Raw genomic sequence first — 22,606 nt, 5'->3', positions numbered from 1 at the left:
TCAGCAATTGCATACAATTCAACTTAATAGAAAAGGGCAACTGGGGAATAATTAAAGGTTCTTAGGGAAATATAAACAGCCACTGTGAAGACTTGTAGGAGATAACATGAAAGACCAATCAAATTAGATTCCACTTTTTCATGATCAAAAACCACTTAATACTGATATAATTGAGATGAGATGATTGTCTTTAAAATAAACGACCCTTAAGACCTAAGTCATTAACACCATTTCCTTAAAATATCAGTTACCTATTTTACTAAGTAATGTAACATCTGCATCTTTTGTCATGCTCACCTGTTTTTTAATTGACAATTTTTAAACATACCATTAAAAAATTTTTCACTGTTGGAAGATTTTCCAAAACTTAAAGTGCAGTTTATGTAAGAAAAATTCTGAAAAGTATCAAGTACAGTCACTTTTAAATCTCTCAAAACTATAAAAGGCACTTGTGCCTTCTTTTTTAATACCATTTTTTATGATTAAAATACAAAAACCTGTACATATTTAATGCATACAATTTGATGAGTTTAGAGATAAGTATACACCCATGAAACCATCACTACAATCAAGTCATAAACATATCTATCCCCTTCAAAAGTTTCCACCCAACCTATTTATTTATTTATTTAGTGATAAGAACATAAAATCTATCCTCTTGGCAAACCTCAGTATTATTAACTATAGGCGCTATACTGTAAGTCGATCTCTAGGATTTATTCATCTAGCATAACTGAAACTTTAGACCCTTAGACTAATACCACCCTATTTCCCTCTTTCCCCAGCCCCTGGTAACTACCATTCTTTTCTCTGCTTCTGTGAGTTTGACTAGTTTAGATTCCTTCTATAAGAGGGATCGGGTAGTATTTGTTCTTTGAAGGCATCTTTGATCTTACAGAAATAATTGTACAGAAAACAGATTAGAGGAAATGGGAAGAAACTGAAAGAGTGCATGTGTGCATTTCCCCTTAACTACACTCTGAAAAATTATTTCTGTAAAATCAGAAACTCCTTAAAATTTATCAAGTATATTCTCACTAGACCTTATTTTTGAATGAGCTAACCTGAATTACCTCTTATAACTAAACTTTTTGGAGGTTATTATTAAGTTCTACCTTGAAAACTTTCTCATCATGCTTTATGTCATGGCTACTATGTCAGGCACTCTTGAAACCGTTGTTTTTTACTCAGCAAATATTCCGTATTGAATGGTGAAATGAAATAGGCATTATGCTTCCTAAAAATGAAGCAAAAAGCATAAGGGCAAAATTATATTTTCCTTTGTTGCACTGACTACATTTTTCTTGAATGAGTGGAAAGTCAAGAAAAACAGACCACAGCTGAGAACTAGTTCTACAATGGGTCAAAGAACTGAACTAAGAAGATGAATTGAGAGAGAAAAAAAGATGTAGCCTTTGTGATCCCTAGTGAATTAAGCTGTTTCCAGTTCATTTTTGAACCTGTACCTATTAAATGAAAATCTCTGCTTGCAGCAATAAAACGATACAATCTTTGCTCCTTGGGACTTGATAATCATAAAGGTCAGAGAAAGGCAGCCCAACTCACTTTACTTATCTCCAGTATACTTTGTGGGAAATAACTGCAACAATGGAAATTTTACCTTGACAGTGAAGCGTTTTTTCTTTGGTGGACTCCAAACCGTGCCAGTCGAATGAATGAATGCACGCAGAGGAGTTAAGGATGTCACCAGCACATACGCTTTAAGAATTACAGATAAATCTTTGGCTCTCAAGAGTGTTTCTTGTGGAGCTAGGACTGTGGTTTGATTCCTAAAAAATTAAAAATATAATTAAAGCTCCATAATTTGGGGCATGTAATTTATAAATTGCCTCAGAGCTTTGTACACCCCATCTCTCTTTCACTGGGCCCCAGCTTTCAGTGTATGGGTTGCCTTAAACAATGTCTAAAATTGTACCTAAAATGAGGCTTAAAGATCTAAAAAATTTAAATTAGTCACATCTGGTACCATCCCAACAGAAGTGATACATATAAAAGTTTAGGATACCCCTGAAATTTTCCGGTTCTGCCCTCTCCTACCTTCACTCTATCTTATCCTCCACAAGAAAAGATACTGTTTCTCAATAGTGGACAGGCAGGTCACCAAAAATATGCCAAAATACTTTCCCCACTCATTTGATTCTACCTAATAACCTGCACCACAGATAATTAAGGGTTAATTTAAGGGATGAAGTATTAGGAAACACTTCAGTCTAAAAAAGGAAAAATAACACTAGCTAAATATTTTGTGATAAACATACTTTCATCATAAATGATACCAAAATGTATAACTATTTTCTTTTCTGCATCAGATTTCTATATTTCAAATATCCAAGTTCGATCAATGAAAAGAGTGTGCTGTTTCATCTTTTGAAGTCTAGGTAAGCAGAAATGCATACGATTCTTCGATAAAAACTATTAACTGTGGAATACTACCTAATAATTATAAAATTACATGGGGCAAACTATTTTGTGTCTTGGATAAGATAATTAAAATCTCTTAATTTTTTCACTATAATTTGTCTACATGACAAAACCCTTTCCCTGAAGGTAACTTGAATAACTTGGTACCCTACAGTTGCTTTCTCAGAGCCATAAAAAAATAATAATAGAAAAAAATCATTCAGCCATACTCGTAGACTAAGGCATGTTATTTGAGTATAAAATGGAAGTTAAAATTTTAGTTTCACATGGCCAAGGTTTTAAATTCAATTTCCATTAATGTAGCTTCCTGGATAAGAGTCCTATTTACCCAAATGCTTATTCTATGGCAAGAGAGATTTGAATGAGTGTAGCAGAAAATTGATGGTGGCATGATGTATTAAGAAGAGATAGCCGAAAACTTATATAACAGAACCTAATAATTCAAACATGTAAAACCCCCAGATGTGTTTGGTGCTTTTCTCTTATTAGTTATCTCTTAAAATGCATGCTTGACCTAACAATTCAAGATGATTCGCTTACAGCTGTTCACGTCTCCAGTCCCCTGGTTTCCACATATATGACTTCACTGTTTTTAAAAGGTGACTTGAAGTACTCAGCTTTAATTGTATGCTCTGATCCAGACACACTGAGGGGCTCACCGGAAGTTGCAATTCTGAAAAGATTCAACAGAGCAAAAATCAGTCATTCTATTGTTTCCTTTTGGAATGGCTTTCATAACAGAGTCTGCCGTGTTAAACTACTGGGTCCAAGGGAAATAGGCCGCAAATTTTCTCCCCATTCTGAGTCAAGGTTCAATCCCTCAAGCATGAAGGCATGTTTAGAGGGGCATTTGCTTTGTAGTATGTTATCTTACAACAGACTAGAAAAACAGTTATAATAACTGATTTCAAATTTTTTTCTCAGAAGGGGAAGTAGATATGATGTCTCCTTCTGTCCCACACCAAGAGGGTCTTTCTTTCATACAGCTAGGAGATGCTCTCTCGATTAGGGGATGGTGGCTGCAAGAGTTGACTTCTGTTTGCGATGAGAATTTTATATAGATAACTTGAGTTGATTTCCTGACAATACAGTCCTTCATGTGTTAGAGTTTGTCATGCTTCATGACCTTGGTAACCTCAAGCAGAGTGCTTCATTATTTTGTAAAATATTATTTAGTGGGTTTTTGAAGTGTGTAAAAGTAAACACCAACAATAATGACTTATTTCCGAACACTCATATTGATACTTTTAAAAAATAGGTGTATGTACAAGGTTAGAAAAATCAAAGTGTACAGAAAGCTATCAAATGAAAAGAAAATGCATCAGGCAATCCACGCCCTTCTAGGACTTCTCCCAATGCTTACACATTCAATTTTGAAGTCTAGATAAGCAGCAATGGATAAGATACATATGATTCTTCAATATATAAATTAATATAAATATCAATATATCTATATAAACCTACATATGCAGATATTTCTGGGTTTTTTTAATTATCCAAAAAAGACATAATGAACTATGCCTGGCTTATTTACCTACTAATCCATCCTGGAGTCCTTTCCATATTAGCATATACAGAATTACCTTATACTTCTTTTTTTTTAAATTTAATTTAATTTAATTAATTAATTTATTTTTGGCTGTGTTGGGTCTTCGTTTCTGTGCGAGGACTTTCTCTAGTTGTGGCGAGCGGGGGCCACTCTTCATCATGGTGCGCGGGCCTCTCACTGTCGCGGCCTCTCTTGTTGCGGAGCACAAGCTCCAGACTCGCAGGCTCAGTAGTTGTGGCTCATAGGCCTAGTTGTGCCACAGAATGTGGGATCTTTCCAGACCAGGGCTCGAACCCATGTCCCCTGCATTGGCAGGCAGATTCTCAACTACTGCACCACCAGGGAAGCCCCTTTATACTTCTTAATAACTTGGAGTGTTCCATTAAATGAATATACATTTCATTTAACCATTCCCTTATTGTTGTGTATTTAGATTATATTTGTAATGTTTTTCTTCTGTTATTTCAAAAATACTACAATGAACGCTCTTATACATCTATTTTGGTGTACTTTTACAAGTTTATCTAGGGGTGAATTCTAATCCATATGTGTAATTGCCGGGTCAATGGGCAAATGCATTGTAAATTTGATCAACATTACTCAGTTGCCTTCTAAAAAGGTTGCCCCAATTTCACTCTTTCCAACAGCATATGAGAGTTGTTGTTTCCTTCCTGCCAAGTCACAGAGCTTTATTTTTAAATTGTACAATTTATCCAGCTCCCCAAATGGAACAAAGCCTTTAAATTATTTTCCCCCTTGCGCACATTTCATCAATACTAACACAGTATAATTTAAAACACTTCACACTCTTAAGTAAGAGTCCGAAGAAGTCAAGCTGTTCGATGTATTCCCATATCTCATTATTTACCACATGTGATCTTTCTCAAAAAATGATAGCCTATTTGTAAGGCTTCCTTATTAATGAAGTTCTAATACATCTAATACATAAAGGAAATATTCAAATTGCTTATTTCTGGAGGTGACAAATGAAGAGTCATTAAGGTAATTTCTTTCCTGAGAATCACAACTTCAAAAGAGTTTAAGCATTTATATAAACCTTTACACTTGCAGTATGAAAGTATGCTCTTTTTTTTTTCACTAAATAGACATGTTTTAGAATTTATTACTAGGGAAAATTTTTTTCTCTCCAAAAGAGCTAATTTGTAGCCTTCTTTTGTGTAATATGAGAAGAGTGTAATTTCCTCTGACTTCCCTTTTACCCTTGCTACCAGGAAGCACAGCACCAGTTTGAAGCCCAAGCAGTGACTTCGAAAAACCTAGACATACTACACCAAGGTAGTAGCTCAACAGTTTTGAGGAAGTAGTCAGCAAATATGTCAAAAGAATACATGATTTTACGACATCTTTTTCCGGTTTAGTTCAAGTGGAGGAGCCTATAACATGTAGTTGAAGGAATCCAATATAGGAATTACTAAGAATATGTCAAATATCCACATCAGCCCCTGAAACTGTGATTAAGAAAATTGAATACTGATTAAAGTAATTTTTACCTTTCGTGATACATATATAAGATTTTCCATTATATCATTCCAGGTTTGTAGGTTACTTTCAACTATTCTAAAACAAATATCAAACAAAAAACCCCCACAACTCTAATTAGATGTACCCTGACATCTAAAATTATTCCCATTTCCCTTGATTACAGCAAAAAATTAAAAATAAGCTCCATTAATATCTTTAAAAACTGTAACTGAGGGGTGGGATAGGGAGGGTGGGGAGGGAGACACAAGAGGGAGGGGATATGGGGATATATGTATACGTATAGCTGATTCACTTTGTTATACAACACCATTGTAAAGCAATTATACTCCAATAAAGATGTTTAAAAAAAACCTGCAACTGCATTTTATGGAGCTTTAATAAATAATAGTGGAAACTTTAAGTACCCTAGGTTCTTAATTAACAGACTCAAAGATTTGTCGTTAGTCACCATTCCCTGTATCCTTCATTGGGCAAATCCATCAAGGCCCTCTCAATAGACCAGTCCAATCCACTTATTTTAATATTCCATTCCCCTTCTCCCTTGGCCCCCAAACACATAGAGGAGCCTAGAAATCTCCTATCAACAATGCCAAAACTAGCTTCTGTTTTTGGAAGGAATTTGGGAGATGAGGTTCTATTTAGTCTTCTAAATGGCCTTGTAATTCATTAACATGTACTTATTAACTATTTTCAGAAAGTAATTAAATATGGAGGGCCCAGCATGCATCTTTTGGTTTTCCTACCCCACACTATGAGGTCTCAAAATGAAGTGTCATATGTGCTTTTATTTATCGACTACTCTTGGCTTATTTTAAAGAGTCCTGAAGCCATAACTTGACTGCTCACTCAGAATAAAAATGAACAATTTGTTAGGAATGCATGAAGATTGTTCTTTTTGTACTTTCTAATATCTGGTTGGCCAGGTCCTGAGTACCTGCTGACTGGCGCAGTTTTCTGTAAAGGAAGATTAAACCTGGGTTTTCATTTTGATTCTTACCAATCAATACTTAATGGGCTTGTGACATTGTCAAGGAGTCTTCTAGAATACAGGATGTGATTCTCCAGGAATCTTCTGAACTTCCCACATTACGGAACATAATGTTGATACAAGTGTGCAGTAAATATCTGTTCTAGCAATGAACTAGTTTTGAGGGGTTAAGCTAACGTGCAGTTGGAGAACAAAATGAGCATTCCAATGTATTAAAAATATTTTATTTCGTTATTTATTCTTTCCCTTCTATGTGACATATAATTATATACATCATAGGCAAAGACTAAACACCGGAAAACACTTGTACTAGCAAAGATTAGCTGCCAAATTTATATTGTATTTGATTTAATGTTTTGCCCTGTGGCTAATAATTAATAGGAAAGTAATAGTGAAAGTATAATTATATTTCACAAATGTTTACATATTGTCTTGCATTTCATGTTAGGAAGCTGAACTTAGCCAGTATTTTCTTACTTCAAAACTTGCAGTGAAGATAAAAGCCCTTAATTAATAATTAACAACTGGTTTTGAGATTAGAAGTATAGATAAGTATTTATGAATGCATTAATTGTTCTTCCTGCCTGAGGACATCTACAAGTCTTGCTCCTAAGCCTTCAAAGATACCCCCAGAACTTCCATGCACAGCAAATATAAATAGAACAATTAATATACGCCCAAACTAAAGTCATAGCCAGGAAATAACTCTATCAAAGTATGGATGACATGACAGAGTCAAAGGGATAAGTGAAGAGACTACAAGAGACTAACTAACCAAAATAGACAATCAACAAGGACCTACTGTATAGCACAGGGAACTCTACTCAATACTCTATAATAACCTATATGGGAAAAGAATCTGAAAAAGAATAGATATATGAATATGTATAACTAAATCACTTTGCTTTTCACTTGAAACTAACACAACATTGTGAATCAACTATACTTCAATATAAAATTAAAAATTTAAAAAAGAGAGAGAGAGAGACTATCAAAGAAGGAGCTGATAACCAACGCAAGGGTAGAGTTAAGGGAAAACAACACCAGGTAGTGAAGTTCCCCAGGGCTGATGAATGGAAGCTCTTACCACCCCTAGCCCAGGAGGGAGCCAATTACAGATCCAGGCAAAAGGCACAGCTGTGGGAGAGGGCACAGAGCAAGAGTCACGGCCACAGGTAGAGGCACACAGGTACTTCCAGGCCAAGGTCTCACAGGGAAGCAGCCAGGGAATTAATGGCCTAAAGTTCTCTCCCCCAAGCTCTGGTGTCCTGCAGGAAGTCAGGGGCCAAGGGAGCCTTGCTGATGCTGTCTGTGGAGGGTAGCTTCCTGGGGAAGGATCTAGAGGGAATCTGGAGGGGCCAATGGAGAATATCCAGCCTATACAACCCTTAAACTTGGTCAATACAAATTTGGGCCCTGGTCTTCTTACCAGCTACATGTCCTGGAGAAATAATTATATGTGTGTATGTGTGTATATATATGTGTGTGTGTGTGTGTGTGTATACACATAGAAAGGATGAGTAAGAGAGAAATAATATTAGCTTTGATCTCAAATAAGAGCATTTGTATATGGCAGCAGGGAATGGCTTAGGCTAAACCATATGAAACTGTCTTTTGTTAGGTCAAAATAATTAACTATTGATCACGTATCAGCAATTTCATAAGTTTTTCCTTACTGCCCTATGGTGGCTATTGAAGGGAAGCTAGAGAGTACATAAACATACAACTTGCAAAAGAAGATTCCAGAGCTAAAATGTCTGTGGATAGGAATGACAAAGGAGTGTGATGGTTAATGTTATGTGTCAACTTGACTGGGCCAAGGGATGCCCAGATAGCTTGTTAAACATTATTTCTGGGTGTGCCTGTGAGTGTGTTTCTGGAAGAGATTAGCATTTGAATTGTCGGACTGAGTAAAGCAGATATCTCTCCTCAGTGTGGGTGAGCGTCATCTTTGCGGGTCAAGGGCCTGACTAAAACAAAAAGACAGAGGAAGGTTGAATTTGCTCTTTCTCTAATTGACTGAACTGAGACATTGATTTTCTCCTGCCCTCAGCATAGTGGTTCCCAGGCCTTTAGACCCAGACTGGAATCTACACCACTGACTCTCTATGCCATCAGCTTTCCTTCATCTCCGGTGTGCAGATGGCAGATCGTGGGACTTCTCAGCCTCCAAATCATGTGAGCCAATGCCTTACAGTCAATCTCTTTCTCTCCCTCAATAGATGGATAGATATAGACAGACCCAGTAGTCCTTCCCCCCTTTATTCATTCCAAGACCCCCAGTGGATGCCCGAAACTTAGGATATACTAAATCCTCTAGATACTGTTTTTTTCCTGTACATAAACACCTATAATAAAATTTTTCAATTAGGCACAGTAAGAGATGAACAATAACTAATAATAAAACAGAACAATTATAACAAAAATACTATAATAAAAATTACATGAATGTGCTTTCTCTCTCTCTCTCTCCACCCCTCTCACAAAATGTCTTATTTAATGTCTTTTCCAACTTAACTAAGCACTTACTGAAGCTGCAACTTTTGCTGTTTGAAGTGCTTCTGCAAAATTAGCACCAATTTCTTTTTCCTTCTTCACAACTGCATGGAAAGGAGATTCATTCTTACAGATCTTACCAACCTCAGCATACAGTTTTCTCTTTCCTTATTAGGTGGAGAAACTTTACTTAAAGGAAGCACTTTACAGCTTCTATTTGGCATATCCAAATTGCTAGCATCACTACTCTTGTGCTTTGGGGTCATTATTAAGTAAAATAAGAGTGACTTGAACACAAGCACTGGGATGCTGAGACAGTTGCTCTGATAACCAAGACGGCTACTAAGTGAGTAACAGGTGGGACACACTGGACAAAGGGATGATTCATGGCCCAGGTGGGATGGAGCGAGATGGTGAGAGATTTCATCACGCTGCTCAGAAAGGCGTGCAATTTAAAGTTCATGAATTGTTTATTTCTGGAATTTTCCATGTTATATTTTTAAACCATGAGTGACCACAGGTAACTGAAACCTCGGAAAGTAAAATCACAGGTAAGGGGGCCCCAACTACTGGTTGTTTCTCTGGAGAACCCTGACTAACACAAAGGATGATCTTGAAATCACTCAGTGACTGTTTAGCATACGCTTTGAAAACAGTAGAAGCACAGTCCAAATTCTACCAGTTCCTAGAAGAGGAAAGTCCTCACCACTAAAGGTTTCTTCTTTTGCATGATGATGAAAAAGCAGAGCAGCCAGCCCAGTGGGTACTAAACAAATATATGCTGAATGAATAACTAAATGATTTCTAAGGTCCTTTACAATTCTAAATTTCTGTAATCCTAGGTGAAAAGTTGTGTTATATTTAAAATATATGCTATATATGACCTAATGGAGAATATAAGTGACAAGGGCCCAAAGGCCAGAGCTGAAATGTGGTCCCTCTGTGAACTCAGCTGTGTTCCAGCAATCATGAGTCCTCTGCAGGATCAACCAGTTATTATATTTGCATGAGGCCCAAAACACCCCATAGAAGACTAGAGCTGGACCCTCTTTAAGTTCCCACACTCCGAGAAAGTATTTGGGGAACATCAACGACCCCTTCACCTCCTGAGCAGTGCACAACATTGGGAGGAAAGATACCCAAAGTAGAGTCAAGGTCACAAACTTGATCACTCATTGGCAGTTAGAAAGGAGGGATTATTTTCAGTGCATCAGAGGGTTTTCTCAGGTCACTGGACTGTAAACTCTATAAGGGCAGGGATTCTGGGTTTTTCCCTTCATTGCATATTTAGTGCCAAGCACAGGCTGGCACTGAATATAGGAACTCAATGAATCTCTGCTTAATAAGTGAACCCCAATTTCTTCCAAACCACGTAACTAGAGATACGTGCATTGGTCATAGAAAACAGCAGCTGAAATGAGAAGAATGAGAAAGCCAAGTGCTGAGTGGTTTTACTAGAGTTGTATGACGTAAACTTTTTTTTTTTTTAACTACCTAGGAAATGAGTGTAACATGGGTAGAGACAGTTTCTCTCCACCTCAATGTGGTGTTCCCTCGAGTGGCATGATTTGCTACGATCATATCAGGACACTGCAGCACTACTGGGGCAGCTCCAGCGAGGGGCAGAGACGGACACCTCAAACTGAATTGTCTAAGGCCAAGAGGCCTCATATCAGCAGAGCCCCTGGAACCCACATTGAGCACAGGAAGCCATGGAAAAGAAGGTCACCAGCAGACAGCCAAGAGGATGGCTGCCCCTTGTAAGCAAGGGACATCCCGTAAGGGAGGATTTGGGGGCCCAGATTTCATTTGTTTTACCACACAAGCTGAACCTGGGCCTGAGAAGACATGGGTGAAACCCATAAAGACCATGTTCTAAATTGTCCAGCTCATTGTAATTTAGTTGCTAACCAATATTTTTCTTTCAAAAATGTTTTACAAATGATATTCCAAGTAACATTTATTTTAAAAATCCTAATTCCTGTCTATAAATGGATTCCTAGTCATAGGTATCACCATGAGCTAATTCCTTAACTTTTCTAAGTTCTGTGTCTTTATGTGAAAAATGAGAATAATAATAATAGTAATAGTAAGAAGAAGAACCTACCTTATATGGATGCTGACAGGATTAAATATGGAATTTCCTTTAAAGTCCTTTGCACAGCACTGGGCTATGCTAAGTGTTCAAAAAATGTTAAACAGCTAGTTGTAGTAGTTTAGTATAATCTTATTCTATAACATAGAAAACGTGTTTGGGACTTTGGAAACTTCAAAGTGTAACTAAAATGTTATTCCTTTTGAATTCATCCAACACTAAGGGATTCTCACCACTGCTAGCTATCAGAAAAAGGCTAATCTATTAAATTCTCTTTTATGTGATTCTTAAACATCTGACATTTGACATTGGTCAATTAAGAACAAAGCAGGAAGTATGTGTAGTAAGCACAAATGTGTAGCCCAAAATAAAACACAGCATCCTTATTGCAAGAGGCCTATAAAGACACACATAGTTTTTAGTGACTGTCCTCAAGTTTAGCATTGTGGTAGCCCAGCAAAGCAGTTAAAGGAGTTCTGTATTAAGGCTAGGTTTCTATAGATGGGGTAAGCCGAGGACTGACCCAGTTACTGCAATATTTAAGTCTGTTCCTCTGTATTTTGTTCAGGGGGAGACTTTGCAAACAACCAGCACAACTAGCTCTTAGTCAACAGAGCTAGATCTTAGTCAACAGATTTATGACACATAAATAAAACTCCCTAGACTATTTATGACACATAGATAAAACTCCCTGGAATATTTCAGACCTACACTTGAACTTAAATGTTATAATTTGAGGATTTATATACTCCAAACACACCAATACCTTAGAACAATTTTACTTTCACTTTATGAAAATGGCATTGGCCAAAGAGTATCTTTGAGACAAGGGATATACCAAACACATAAAGACATTATTAATACATAATTCTAGCCTTAAGTCAGGCAACTCCAAATTCCTTTTTTGAGACTTGACATTATTATATTATTACCTATGTGGCTTTGATACCAATAGTTTACACGCTATAGTTTCAGCATATCTTTCCTATGCTGTTACTATATAAGGGTGCATCAAACCGCAAATACAAACAGCATAGTAATTCGATATATTCCTTTTTTGGGAAAAAGAATAACTTCCATTTTATTTTATAGGAATAGAGGTGCAGTCCACATCCTGATGTATGTGGAGACACAATTTGAGGCATAAAAATGACCAGATTGATTTCATAGCAATGTGCTTTAAAGGAATAATCATTGCATAAAGTTTCCACCAACTAACCAATCAATCAACTGCTTACTTACTGAGCACTCAGTAAATGCAAGCCATAAATGCCCTCCTTTCTGTTCTTTTTCAGCGGAAGTGTCAAAGTCATGCACTTCTACAAAAACAATTTTCCCCATGAACTCCTCTATGTTTTGACCATGACAAGGTAAAAACCTTGAATTCTGCTCATTTTCCTTGGTAATAAAAGCTATGTCTAGACTCCTACTTCAATTTCTTGCCCCTATGATTTCACTGCAATGACCAAGCAGCATGAAAGATTGTTTTATTACTTTATGGCAACTTAATTTTGCTTTGATGCTTTTCTACATGAATTTTCCAGGGGAAAAGAAAAGGAAAAGAAAAAAATACTTGGCTACTTCAGCAAGCCCAAAGATGAATAATTTGGTATAAATTAATGAGCATCATTAATAACAATCTGAAACACAACCTCCCACAAATATTAGTACCTAGAGTGCAACAAATATGATAATAGAATAGCTGTCTAAGCCCACTCACTGCAAAAATAAGTTAATCACTTTATTAATATTAAACTTTTTCTCAGGAACATTTTCTGGAGTAAACCATGAAATGTTATTGATATCATTTACATCAGAATAATAAATGACTTACTAGAAATTTGTAACAGTGATTCCAAATTCTTTTTTAAGTATATTGAAGTCAATCTCAATTTAAATGTAAGACACAAACACAGTGAGTCATTGAGCCTATTTTAAGTGAAAACATGCATGAACATAGCTCTTCTTTAATGGTGCCTTCACGGACCAACTCTGTTTTCAATTTTCACCCTATATTTTTTGGTATAATAAAAGGTACATAGTATTACCTTCAATTTCCTTTTCTATTTCTATAGTATTTACAAATAAACTTATTATATGTGAACCAGTACATATTTAAAATAACAATATTTTCATAATATCTGACTCCAAGAGTGAGACAAATATAGAACATTCAGAGACTAGAGGCAATTGCCAAACTGAAATCTAATGAGGGCCAGAGATCCCAATGCCAGAAATAGGTCAAAAACATGGAAATATGTCAGAAAAGATTTTTGGTTATGACCCTGAGCAAACATGTTCCTACGGAACCATTTTGTCCTCAGGTTCCTTCCCTCCAATTGACCAGCGATATGACTGGAGTCTGCGGATGTCAGTTTCAGCTAAGCGACACAGGAGTCCTTTCCTCATAGACGAGGGCACCAAGGGCAAGTCAGAAGCCAAGCAGAGCCTGACAAGAGTTTCTGAAATGGTGCTTCAGTTTCACCTTGAGCTGGGTAAGCCCATCAGTAGCCAGGTACGTTTGGCCTATTTTGTATCTTGTAAATGACTAAAGAATTAACCAACTGAGCCAAGGGAGGGAAGGGTCTTCATATCTGAAGTGTTAAATAACTGTTGGTCTTTAAAGATGTTAATTAGGTGTTTAAAATCTTGAATTTTTCCCCCCTAAACTCTCTACTCTGGGTAGAATTTAGGCCAGGACATTAAATTCAAATAAATATTTTCTATAAGAATATTCTTCATATTTTCTTCATACATCTCGCATCTTTTGTACTGCCAAGTTACTTTTAGCATATGTGTCCATATGTGTATACATATGCATATATATAAATTACCTAATTTATATATAATTTATTTAATATATTATATAAACATATATTTATATTATATACATATACTATTTTCTAGAGATTTAATACATTCTAACTCAAGCTACAGAGTTTTTTGTTTTTTTGAATTTTATTTTATTTATTTTTTATTCAGCAGGCTCTTATTAGTTATCCATTTTATATATATTAGTGTAAATATGTCAATTCCAATCTTCCAGTTCATCACACCACCACCCCTTGACATCAGCATTTTATCTCAATTAACACCACTTGTTTGCATGTCCTTGCAATCCCAGACTGTACTTCCAGGTCTAAGCTGCTACTTAGATGACTTAAAATAGGTCAGTGGTGGATAATGTCATTTATACCTTGCTATTTCTTACAAAATACACTAAATGTCTTAGGGAAAAAATAATTCTCTGGCATCCAATAATATCTCAGTCATTTTCAATAAATTAGGGATGTGCAGTCATTGCTTTAAAAAATTCTGTGAGCTGCGGCATCACTCAGGGGTTCAAAGTCATGAGTTAACAATCAAGCTCTCTGCTAGAGTTTGACTCTGTAGACCCAGCCAATGGAAGCTGAATCAAAAGCTTGGATTGTAAGTAGTGGGAAAAATTCAAGCTAGTTTTAAGTCAAAAGGGGAAAAGGCTGAGTAACAGTGAAAAATTATCAAAGTAGAGGTTTTCTGCCCCTTTGGTCCTCTTTTCCTCTCTAAGAAAGAATGATACATGCTTATATGGGAACCAAATCTTTGTAATGTTGTTTGAAGTATGGGAAAAAATATATTTATTTTTAAATCTATATAAATGAGTTAGAGAGATGAAAGTGGACAAAGAGACCATTGAGGAGAGAGAATGTGTAGGATGGTGTTTTGGTGAGCTGTGGGTGGGGGTGGGGGTTGCCTAGGGGAAAAAGAGGGTTGTAAAAGTAGAATTTAGTGGAAATTTCATTGTGTGTTGAATAAGGCTAATTGCCCCTTAGCTGCCATACTGTCCCCAACTCTACTCTCAAAAACAAACAAAAAAACTATTAAAAAATTTAAACTACTCCTCAAGGCTTATTTACCAGTAAGTCATGCTGTTATTGGAGGGGGCGTTTTAATTAATTTATTTGTTTGCTTAACATAACCTAATGCTCAGCATTCTCTCAGAGGGGGCTTTTTTTTTTTTTTTTTTGCGGTACACGGGCCTCTCACTGTTGTGGCCTCTCCCGTTGCGGAGCACAGGCTCCGGACGCGCAAGCTCAGCGGCCATGGTTCACAGGCCCAGCTGCTCCGCGGCATGTGGGATCTTCCCGGACCGGGGCACGAACCCCGCGTCCCCTGCATCGGCAGGCGGACTCTCAACCACTGCACCACCAGGGAAGCCCTCGGAGGGGCCATTTTTGCCTAAGCTCCCTGCCACACCTGGCTTTATCCCCTGGGGCCAAGGTCAGGTCCCTTCGGCCACTTGGCTGCTGGGGCGTAGAGTTATGAGGAAGAGGCAGGGCGGGGTGATACAGGCACAGGCAGGTGAGCAAAATCTGATTTAGAGAAAAGTACATTAAGTTTCTATTAGAAGGACTGTTCATTCAGTTTCATGGATCTAGAGTGAAAAGTGACGAAGGCTCATGGCTGCCATTATCCATGGAATGATTTGCGATTCACGTTTTCAGCTCGCTGCCTCACAACTACTCACCTGGCCTCCAACTCACCACTACAGCTAATTTCTCTGAGAATGTTGCTCTTTACTCAGCATTTTCTTCGGTCCCCCAAATCTGGCTTTTATTTGCCAAATCACTTAAACCATTCACAGAATCCATTAGTCCCAGGGGCTTGAGGTGACATTAGGGCACAACTAGAAATTTTACAAATTGACATGAGACTCTAGGATTTGGGGTTGTTTTTCGGTTTTGCTTCCCTCATGATCTATATTCTACATAATTAAGGGCTTTTCCCCCACGAATGGCTTAAACCGTGGTTTCAATGGCTTACAAACAGCAAAATACCCCATTAAAATCTGTCCAAAAGGTAAAATTTCTCTTAATTAAAAGCTCAGAGTACACCTGGCACATTGTTTGTTTTGCTCATGGCACAGCCCATGTAGATTTACCAATAAATCATGTAACTGGAAAATTTTAAATATCACTTTGCCAGTGGTATCTTTGCTTTTCGTAGTCCTCTTTGAATATAGTTTAAAGTTCTTTCTCTTAAATGACACAAGCTCTTCTAAAATTGGCTGCTGAATGACCTACACAGGACTGAGAGAAGGAATCTAGAAACAGAAACATTACAAAATACTGAACCGAAAAGATAAATTAGGCATAATCAGTTTACTTAACCATGTAATCTTTCTCTTTTTCTTCTTAATTCTGTATTTAGATACAAAGTAAACATTCCCGCTTCTGCAATATTTGGAACACAAGAATATAAATAGCTATGGCTCTATATGTGAAGGATAAATGCAGTCCTATTTCCATATGCTCAACAGAAATATTTCAGGTCCAGTCGTGACATTGTTGGAACTCAATGATATTAAACATGACCATCCCAACCCCCTAAACTAGGAAAAGACAAGACATCTACTTTTTGTTGCTGTTCTTTGAAACCCTATGGTCAATGAATGATGACAAGAATGCCATCTGGGTATTATTTACCAGTGTGATGGAGTTTTAGTGTGACACCAATCCGTGTCCAGCTAGGAGTTCACTATGTCTGGCCCTGACTGGAAGAACTGTGGGTAAAGCCTAATAGTAAGGAATCTGTCCTAAAGAAAAAAGAGTGGATGGAAGAGAAGTCCAAGGATAACAGGACAACATGAAAGAGAAGGGCAACTCTTAGTATGTTGCTCCTATATTCCACAGGCCTTACTGCCACTCCAGGTTTTGGGTCAGAAGCTAAAACAATACTGAAAGAATGTGTTTTTAGTGAGTAACATTACATACAATAGAAAAAAATATATAATGTAAAGAAAGATTTTGACTATTGATTTTTTACTACTAAATCATTTTAGTGTTGACTTATTCAGGCTTCTGAGAATACCAGTAGACTTCCAGCCAATGGACAAGACAATGACTGGTACATGGGACATGGCACCAACAGTTTCAGCAGCAGCCAGAGGAGAAGCAGGCACAGCATGAACCTCAGGATCCCTTACACTGGGCATGGGACAGCACAGACAATGGCAGGTGCAGCAGCAGCCTCTGCCATGGGGCACTCCAGTGGCAGAACACCTTTGGTGGGTGTGACCAGCGGTTACATTGGCAGCAGATGACCACAGGGTACCAGAGCAGAAATGAAGAAAATAGTGGACAGGGTATTGAGTTCAAGAGGATTGTGTTCATGAGCACATAAGGCATACCCTCTAAGACAAAGGGGGCATTTGAGGCCATCACAATGATCAAGAATGCTACTGAAATTTAATAGATGAGGGTTATAAAGCCTAGATCTCTGCCTTGTGTAGGATAAGGCTGATGTTTATTTGGAATGTATTGGTAAGGTGCAGAGTCCAGTGCCTGTTTGAATAGTGAGATATCCATTCTCATCGGCCAAGGCACATACCACAACAGCTGTTACTATGTTGAATATTGCTCTGTGCAAAACAATAAATTCTCCCCCACCCTATATCACTTTTGAATGTCTCACTGGACATTGAAGTGGATGAAAAGCCTGTTGGTAATTATTTTAACCTGGAGCTTGACTCCATTTTATATATAAACCCCAAGTTTTAACATACGCTGAGTTTTTCAGGAGTGCGATTTCATAGTCAAGCAAGGGAACACTATACTTTGTTTTGCTTGTGACTGTCTCAAGAGTTGTTCACTGACAGCAATGTGACCCATGGAATCTTAGTTTCCTTACGATACAACTGCACCAATCTGAATTTGTACCTGTCACATTCATGGAGATTCCAAATAAAAGAGGGAGCATTTGGGCTTCCCTGGTGGTGCAGTGGTTGAGAGTCCACCTGCCAATGCAGGGGACACGGGTTCGTGCCCCGGTCTGGGAAGATCCCACATGCCGTGAGCGGCTAGGCCCGTGAGCCATGGCCGCTGAACCTGCGCGTCCGGAGCCTGTGCTCTGCAACGGGAGAGGCCACAACAGTGAGAGGCCCGCGTACCACAAAAAAAAAAAGAGGGAGCATTTGACTATTTCATTACTCCTTATGCTGTCATTATGCCTAAACATTTACATATTAGATTACAAATTGTTACACTATAAAGTACTTGCCTTTTATTTGTCCTTTATATAAAAGTTAGGGCATTACATTAGGGCTTGTTGAAATTATGTGTATAGGTAAGTTACAGATACTTCCTTCCAGATCAACCAGAGATTAATAAATAAATTTATCCATAAAGAATGTGAGGTCTGATAGGAATGAATGAAAAGATTGCTTTAGGATGATCCAAAAGTGATTGGAAGCAGGATTCTGAGATGAAGAGGCCTGAAGATAGTGAGTGTAGGTGGAGGCAAATAAATGTTTTTGTGACCATTTTAAGATCCTAGCTTTAAGTTGCACCGCACAGGGAGATCAGCTCGGTGCTTTGTGACCACCTAGAGGGGTGGGGTAGGGAGGGTGGGAGGGAGACGCAAGAGGGAGGGGATATGGGGATATATGTATATGTGTAGCTGATTCACTTTGTTATACAGCAGAAACTAACACACCATTGTAAAGCAAGTATACTCCAATAAAGACGTTAAAAAAAAAAAAAAAATCCTAGCTTTATTCCCAGGTTAGTGAATCCTGAAAAACATGGGTCTCACCAACTGGATAGGAGCAGTGGTTAGTACTTATCAACAAATATTTATGGAAAGGCTTACTGAAGCAACCAATATTTATGGAAATGCTTATTAAATACTTAATGTTCGTGGGTTGCTGACTCTGTGTGAGGCATTGTTCCAAGTACTTTAAGTGCACGAACTCCTTCGATCCTCTTACCAACCCCAGGAGGCAGAGTCATTATTTGTCCCTACACTGCAGACAGAAAACTGAAGCATGGAGAAGGTAAGAAACTTGCCCAAGGACAGTGGGCTATTAAGACGTCAAGATGGGATCCACACATATGCAGCCGGGCTCAGTCTGCACTCGCCACTACCCGACAGCAGATGTGCCATCAGGTCAAAGCAATTACTTGTCCTGACAGAAATCATATATCACCCACAAAACGTAATTTTGTTCTACTTACATTCATTAATTTCACATCCCCAGATTGCTGCTTTATAAACCCTTTTGGCAGCACAGCTAGTGAATTCTAAAAGCCCTCCCAAAAATGTCAGAAGAGCATCTTTGAAGAGCCAGGACTACTAATACTTGGTCCTTCCACGTGGCCCAAAGTGGTCACTGTCATTCCAGAGGCCCAGACCTCAGGTTGGTGGCTACACCCACATCTGAGTTGCCCGAAACCCCAGGTATACGGCTGCGGTATGAGGTTTGTCACGTGAAATTTTCTACTTTGCCTAAAAATGGCTGTGGATGGCTTGAGGAGCTGAGCCTGAGTGGGCACATCAGATAAAAAGGGAACAGAAGAAAGGTAGAGAGGACCCTCAAGAAAGTGCCAGTGAGCACTGAGGACCTGAGCTTCTGACTCTCCCAGGGTAGGCAATTCCCATCTGTTACTGAGTTCCCTATTAAAAAACTAAAACAAACAAACAAAAAAGACTAAAGAGAAACAATCTTCTGCCTGCAGCAAATTCACTTAATATCTCCTTATATGTAAATATTATGATAGAGACTTCCGGGTAAGATGGCGGAAGAGTAAGACGCGGAGATCACCTTCCTCCCCACGGATACACCAGAAATACAGCTACACGTGGAACAACTCCTACAGAACACCTACTGAACGCTGGCAGAAGACCCCAGACCTCCCAAAAGGCAAGAAACTCCCCACATACTTGGGTAGGGCAAAGCGGAGAGATTCCCGCACAGAGGATCGGTGCCGAGCGGCACTCACCAGCCCGAGAGGCTTGTCTGCTCACCCGCTGGGGCGGGCGGCGCTGGAAGCTGAGGCTCGGGCTTCGGTCAGAGCGCAGGGAGAGGGCTGGGGCTGGCAGCGTGAACACAGCCTGAAGGGGCTAATGTGCCACAGCTAGCCGGGAGGGAGTCCTGAGGCTCGGGCTTCGGTCAGAGCGCAGGGAGAGGACTGGGGCTGGCGGCGTGAACACAGCCTGAAGGGGCTAATGTGCCACAGCTAGCCGGGAGGGAGTCCAGGAAAACTCTGGAGCTGCCGAAGAGGCAAGAGACTTTTTCTTCCCTCTTGGTTTCCTGGTGCGCGAGGAGAGGGGATTAAGAGCGCTGCTTAAAGGGGCTCCACAGACGGGCGCGAGTCGCGGCTGAAAGCGCGGAGCCCAGTGACGGGCGTGGGTCGCTGGGGCTGCCGCTGCCGCCGCCAAGAAGCCTGTGTGCGAGCGCAGGTCACTGTCCACATCGCCCTTCCGGGAGCCTGTGCAGCCCGCCACTGCCGGGGTCCCGGGATCCAGGGGCGGCTTCCCTGAGAGAACGCACGGCGCACCTCGGGCTGGTGCAACGTCACGCCGACCCCTGCCGCTGCAGGCTCGCCCCGCACTCCGTGCCCCTCCCTCCCGGCCTGAGTGAGCCAGAGTCCCCGAAGAGGCTGCTCCTTTAACCCTGTCCTGTCTGAGCGACCTACACGCAGAGGCGGGGCCAAATCCAAAGCTGAGACCCAGGAGCTGTGAGAACAAAGAAGAGAAAGGGAAACCTCTCCCAGCAGCCTCAGAAGCAGCGGATTAAAGCTCCACAATCAACTTGATGTACCCTGCATCTGTGGAATACATGAATAGACAACAAATCATCCCAAATTGAGGAGCCAGGAGTCAGTGCTGTGCCTCTGAGGTGGGAGAGCCAACTTCAGGACACTGGTCCACAAGAGACCTCCCAGCTCCACATAATATCAAACGGCGAAAATCTTCCAGAGATCTCCATCTCAACAGAAGCACCCAGCTTCACTCAACGACCAGCAAGCTACAGTGCTAGACACCCTATGCCAAACAACTAGCAAGACAGGAACACAACCTCACCCATTAGCAGAGAGGTGGCCTAAAATCATAGAAACTCCGCTGACACCCCAAAACACACCACCAGACGTGGACCTGTCCACCAGAAAGACAAGATCGAGCCTCAACCACCAGAACACAGGCACTAGTCCCCCCCACCAGGAAGCCTACACAACCTACTGAAACAACCTTAGCCACTGGGGACAGACACCAAAAACAACGGGAACTATGAACCTGCAGCCTGCAAAAAGGAGACCCCAAACACAGTAACATAAGCAAAATGAGAAGACAGAAAAACACACAGCAGGAGAAGGAGCAAGATAAAAACCCACCAGACCTAACAAATGAAGAGGTAACAGGCAGTCTACCTGAAAAAGAATTCAGAATAATGATGGTAAAGATGATCCAAGATTCTATTTCCCAGATCCAAAATCTTGGAAATAGAATAGACAAAATGCAAGAAACAGTTAACAAGGACCTAGAAGAACTAAAGATGAATCAAGCATCGATTAAAAACACAATAAATGAAATAAAAAATACTCTAGATGGGATCAATAGCCGAATAACTGAGGCAGAAGAACGGATAAGTGAGGTGGAAGATAAAATAGTGGAAATAACTGCTGCAGAGCAAAATGAAGAAAAAAGAATGAAAAGAACAGAGGACAGTCTCAGAGACCTCTGGGACAAGATTAAATGCACCAACGTTCAAATTATAGGGGTTCCAGAAGAAGAAGAGAAAAAGAAAGGGACTGAGAAAATATTTGAAGAGATTATAGTTGAAAACTTCCCTAATATGGAAAAGGAAATAGTTAATCAAGTCCAGGAAGCACAGAGAGTCCCATACAGCATAAATCCAAGGAGAAATACGCCAAGACACATATTAATCAAACTGTCAAAAATTAAACACAAAGAAATCATATTAAAAGCAGCAAGGCAAAAACAACAAATAATACACAAGGGAATCCCCATCAGGATAACAGCTGATCTCTCAGCAGAAACTCTACAAGCCAGAAGGGAGTGGCAGGACATAATTAAAGTGATGAAGGAGAGAAACCTGTAACCAAGATTACTCTACCCAGCAAGGATCTCATTCAGATTTGATGGAGAAATTAAAACGTTTACAGACAAGCAAAAGCTGAGAGAGTTCAGCACCACCAAACCAGCTTTACAACAAATGCTAAAGGAACTTCTCTAGGCAAGAAACACAACAGAAGGAAAAGACCTACAATAACGAACCCAAAACAATTAAGAAAATGGGAATAGGAACATACATATTGATAATTACCTTAAATGTAAATGGACTAAATGCTCCCACCAAAAGACACAGATTGGCTGAATGGATACAAAAACATGACCCATATATATGCTGTCTACAAGAGACCCACTTCAGACCTAGAGACACATACAGACTGAAAGTAAGGGGATGGAAAAAGATATTCCATGCAAATGGAAACCAAAAGAAAGCTGGAGTAGCAATTCTCATATCAGACAAAATAGACTTTAAAATAAAGACTACTAGAAGAGACAAAGAAGGACACTACATAATGATCAAGGGATCAATCCAAGAAGAAGATATAACAATTGTAAATATTTATGCACCCAACATAGGAGCACCTCAATACATAAGGCAAATATTAACAGCCATAAAAGGAGAAATTGACAGTAACACAATCATAGTAGGGGACTTTAACACCCCACTTTCACCAATGGACAG

The 22,606-nt window shown here is 39.3% G+C and overlaps 1 protein-coding gene across 3 annotated transcripts in view; it reads right to left on the bottom strand.

The window, feature by feature from the left end:
- CPED1 (cadherin like and PC-esterase domain containing 1) overlaps positions 1 to 22,606 on the bottom strand; it is a 320,724-nt gene that overhangs the window by 207,480 nt on the left and 90,638 nt on the right. For all 3 annotated transcript variants that reach the window (XM_081244675.1, XM_081244676.1, XM_081244677.1), the window contains exons 5-6: positions 2,983 to 3,115; positions 1,622 to 1,790 (exon numbers count right to left, since the gene is read on the bottom strand). In XM_081244675.1, coding sequence (XP_081100801.1) covers positions 1,622 to 1,790; positions 2,983 to 3,115 — 302 coding nt within the window. The remainder of the gene's footprint in view (positions 1 to 1,621; positions 1,791 to 2,982; positions 3,116 to 22,606) is intronic.

Source organism: Mesoplodon bidens (assembly GCF_964165515.1).
Source record: "Mesoplodon bidens genome assembly, chromosome: 9".
Lineage (NCBI taxonomy): Eukaryota > Metazoa > Chordata > Mammalia > Artiodactyla > Ziphiidae > Mesoplodon > Mesoplodon bidens.
The sequence above is the reverse complement of the archived record's forward strand: the minus strand, read 5'-3'. Positions and strand labels throughout refer to the sequence as shown.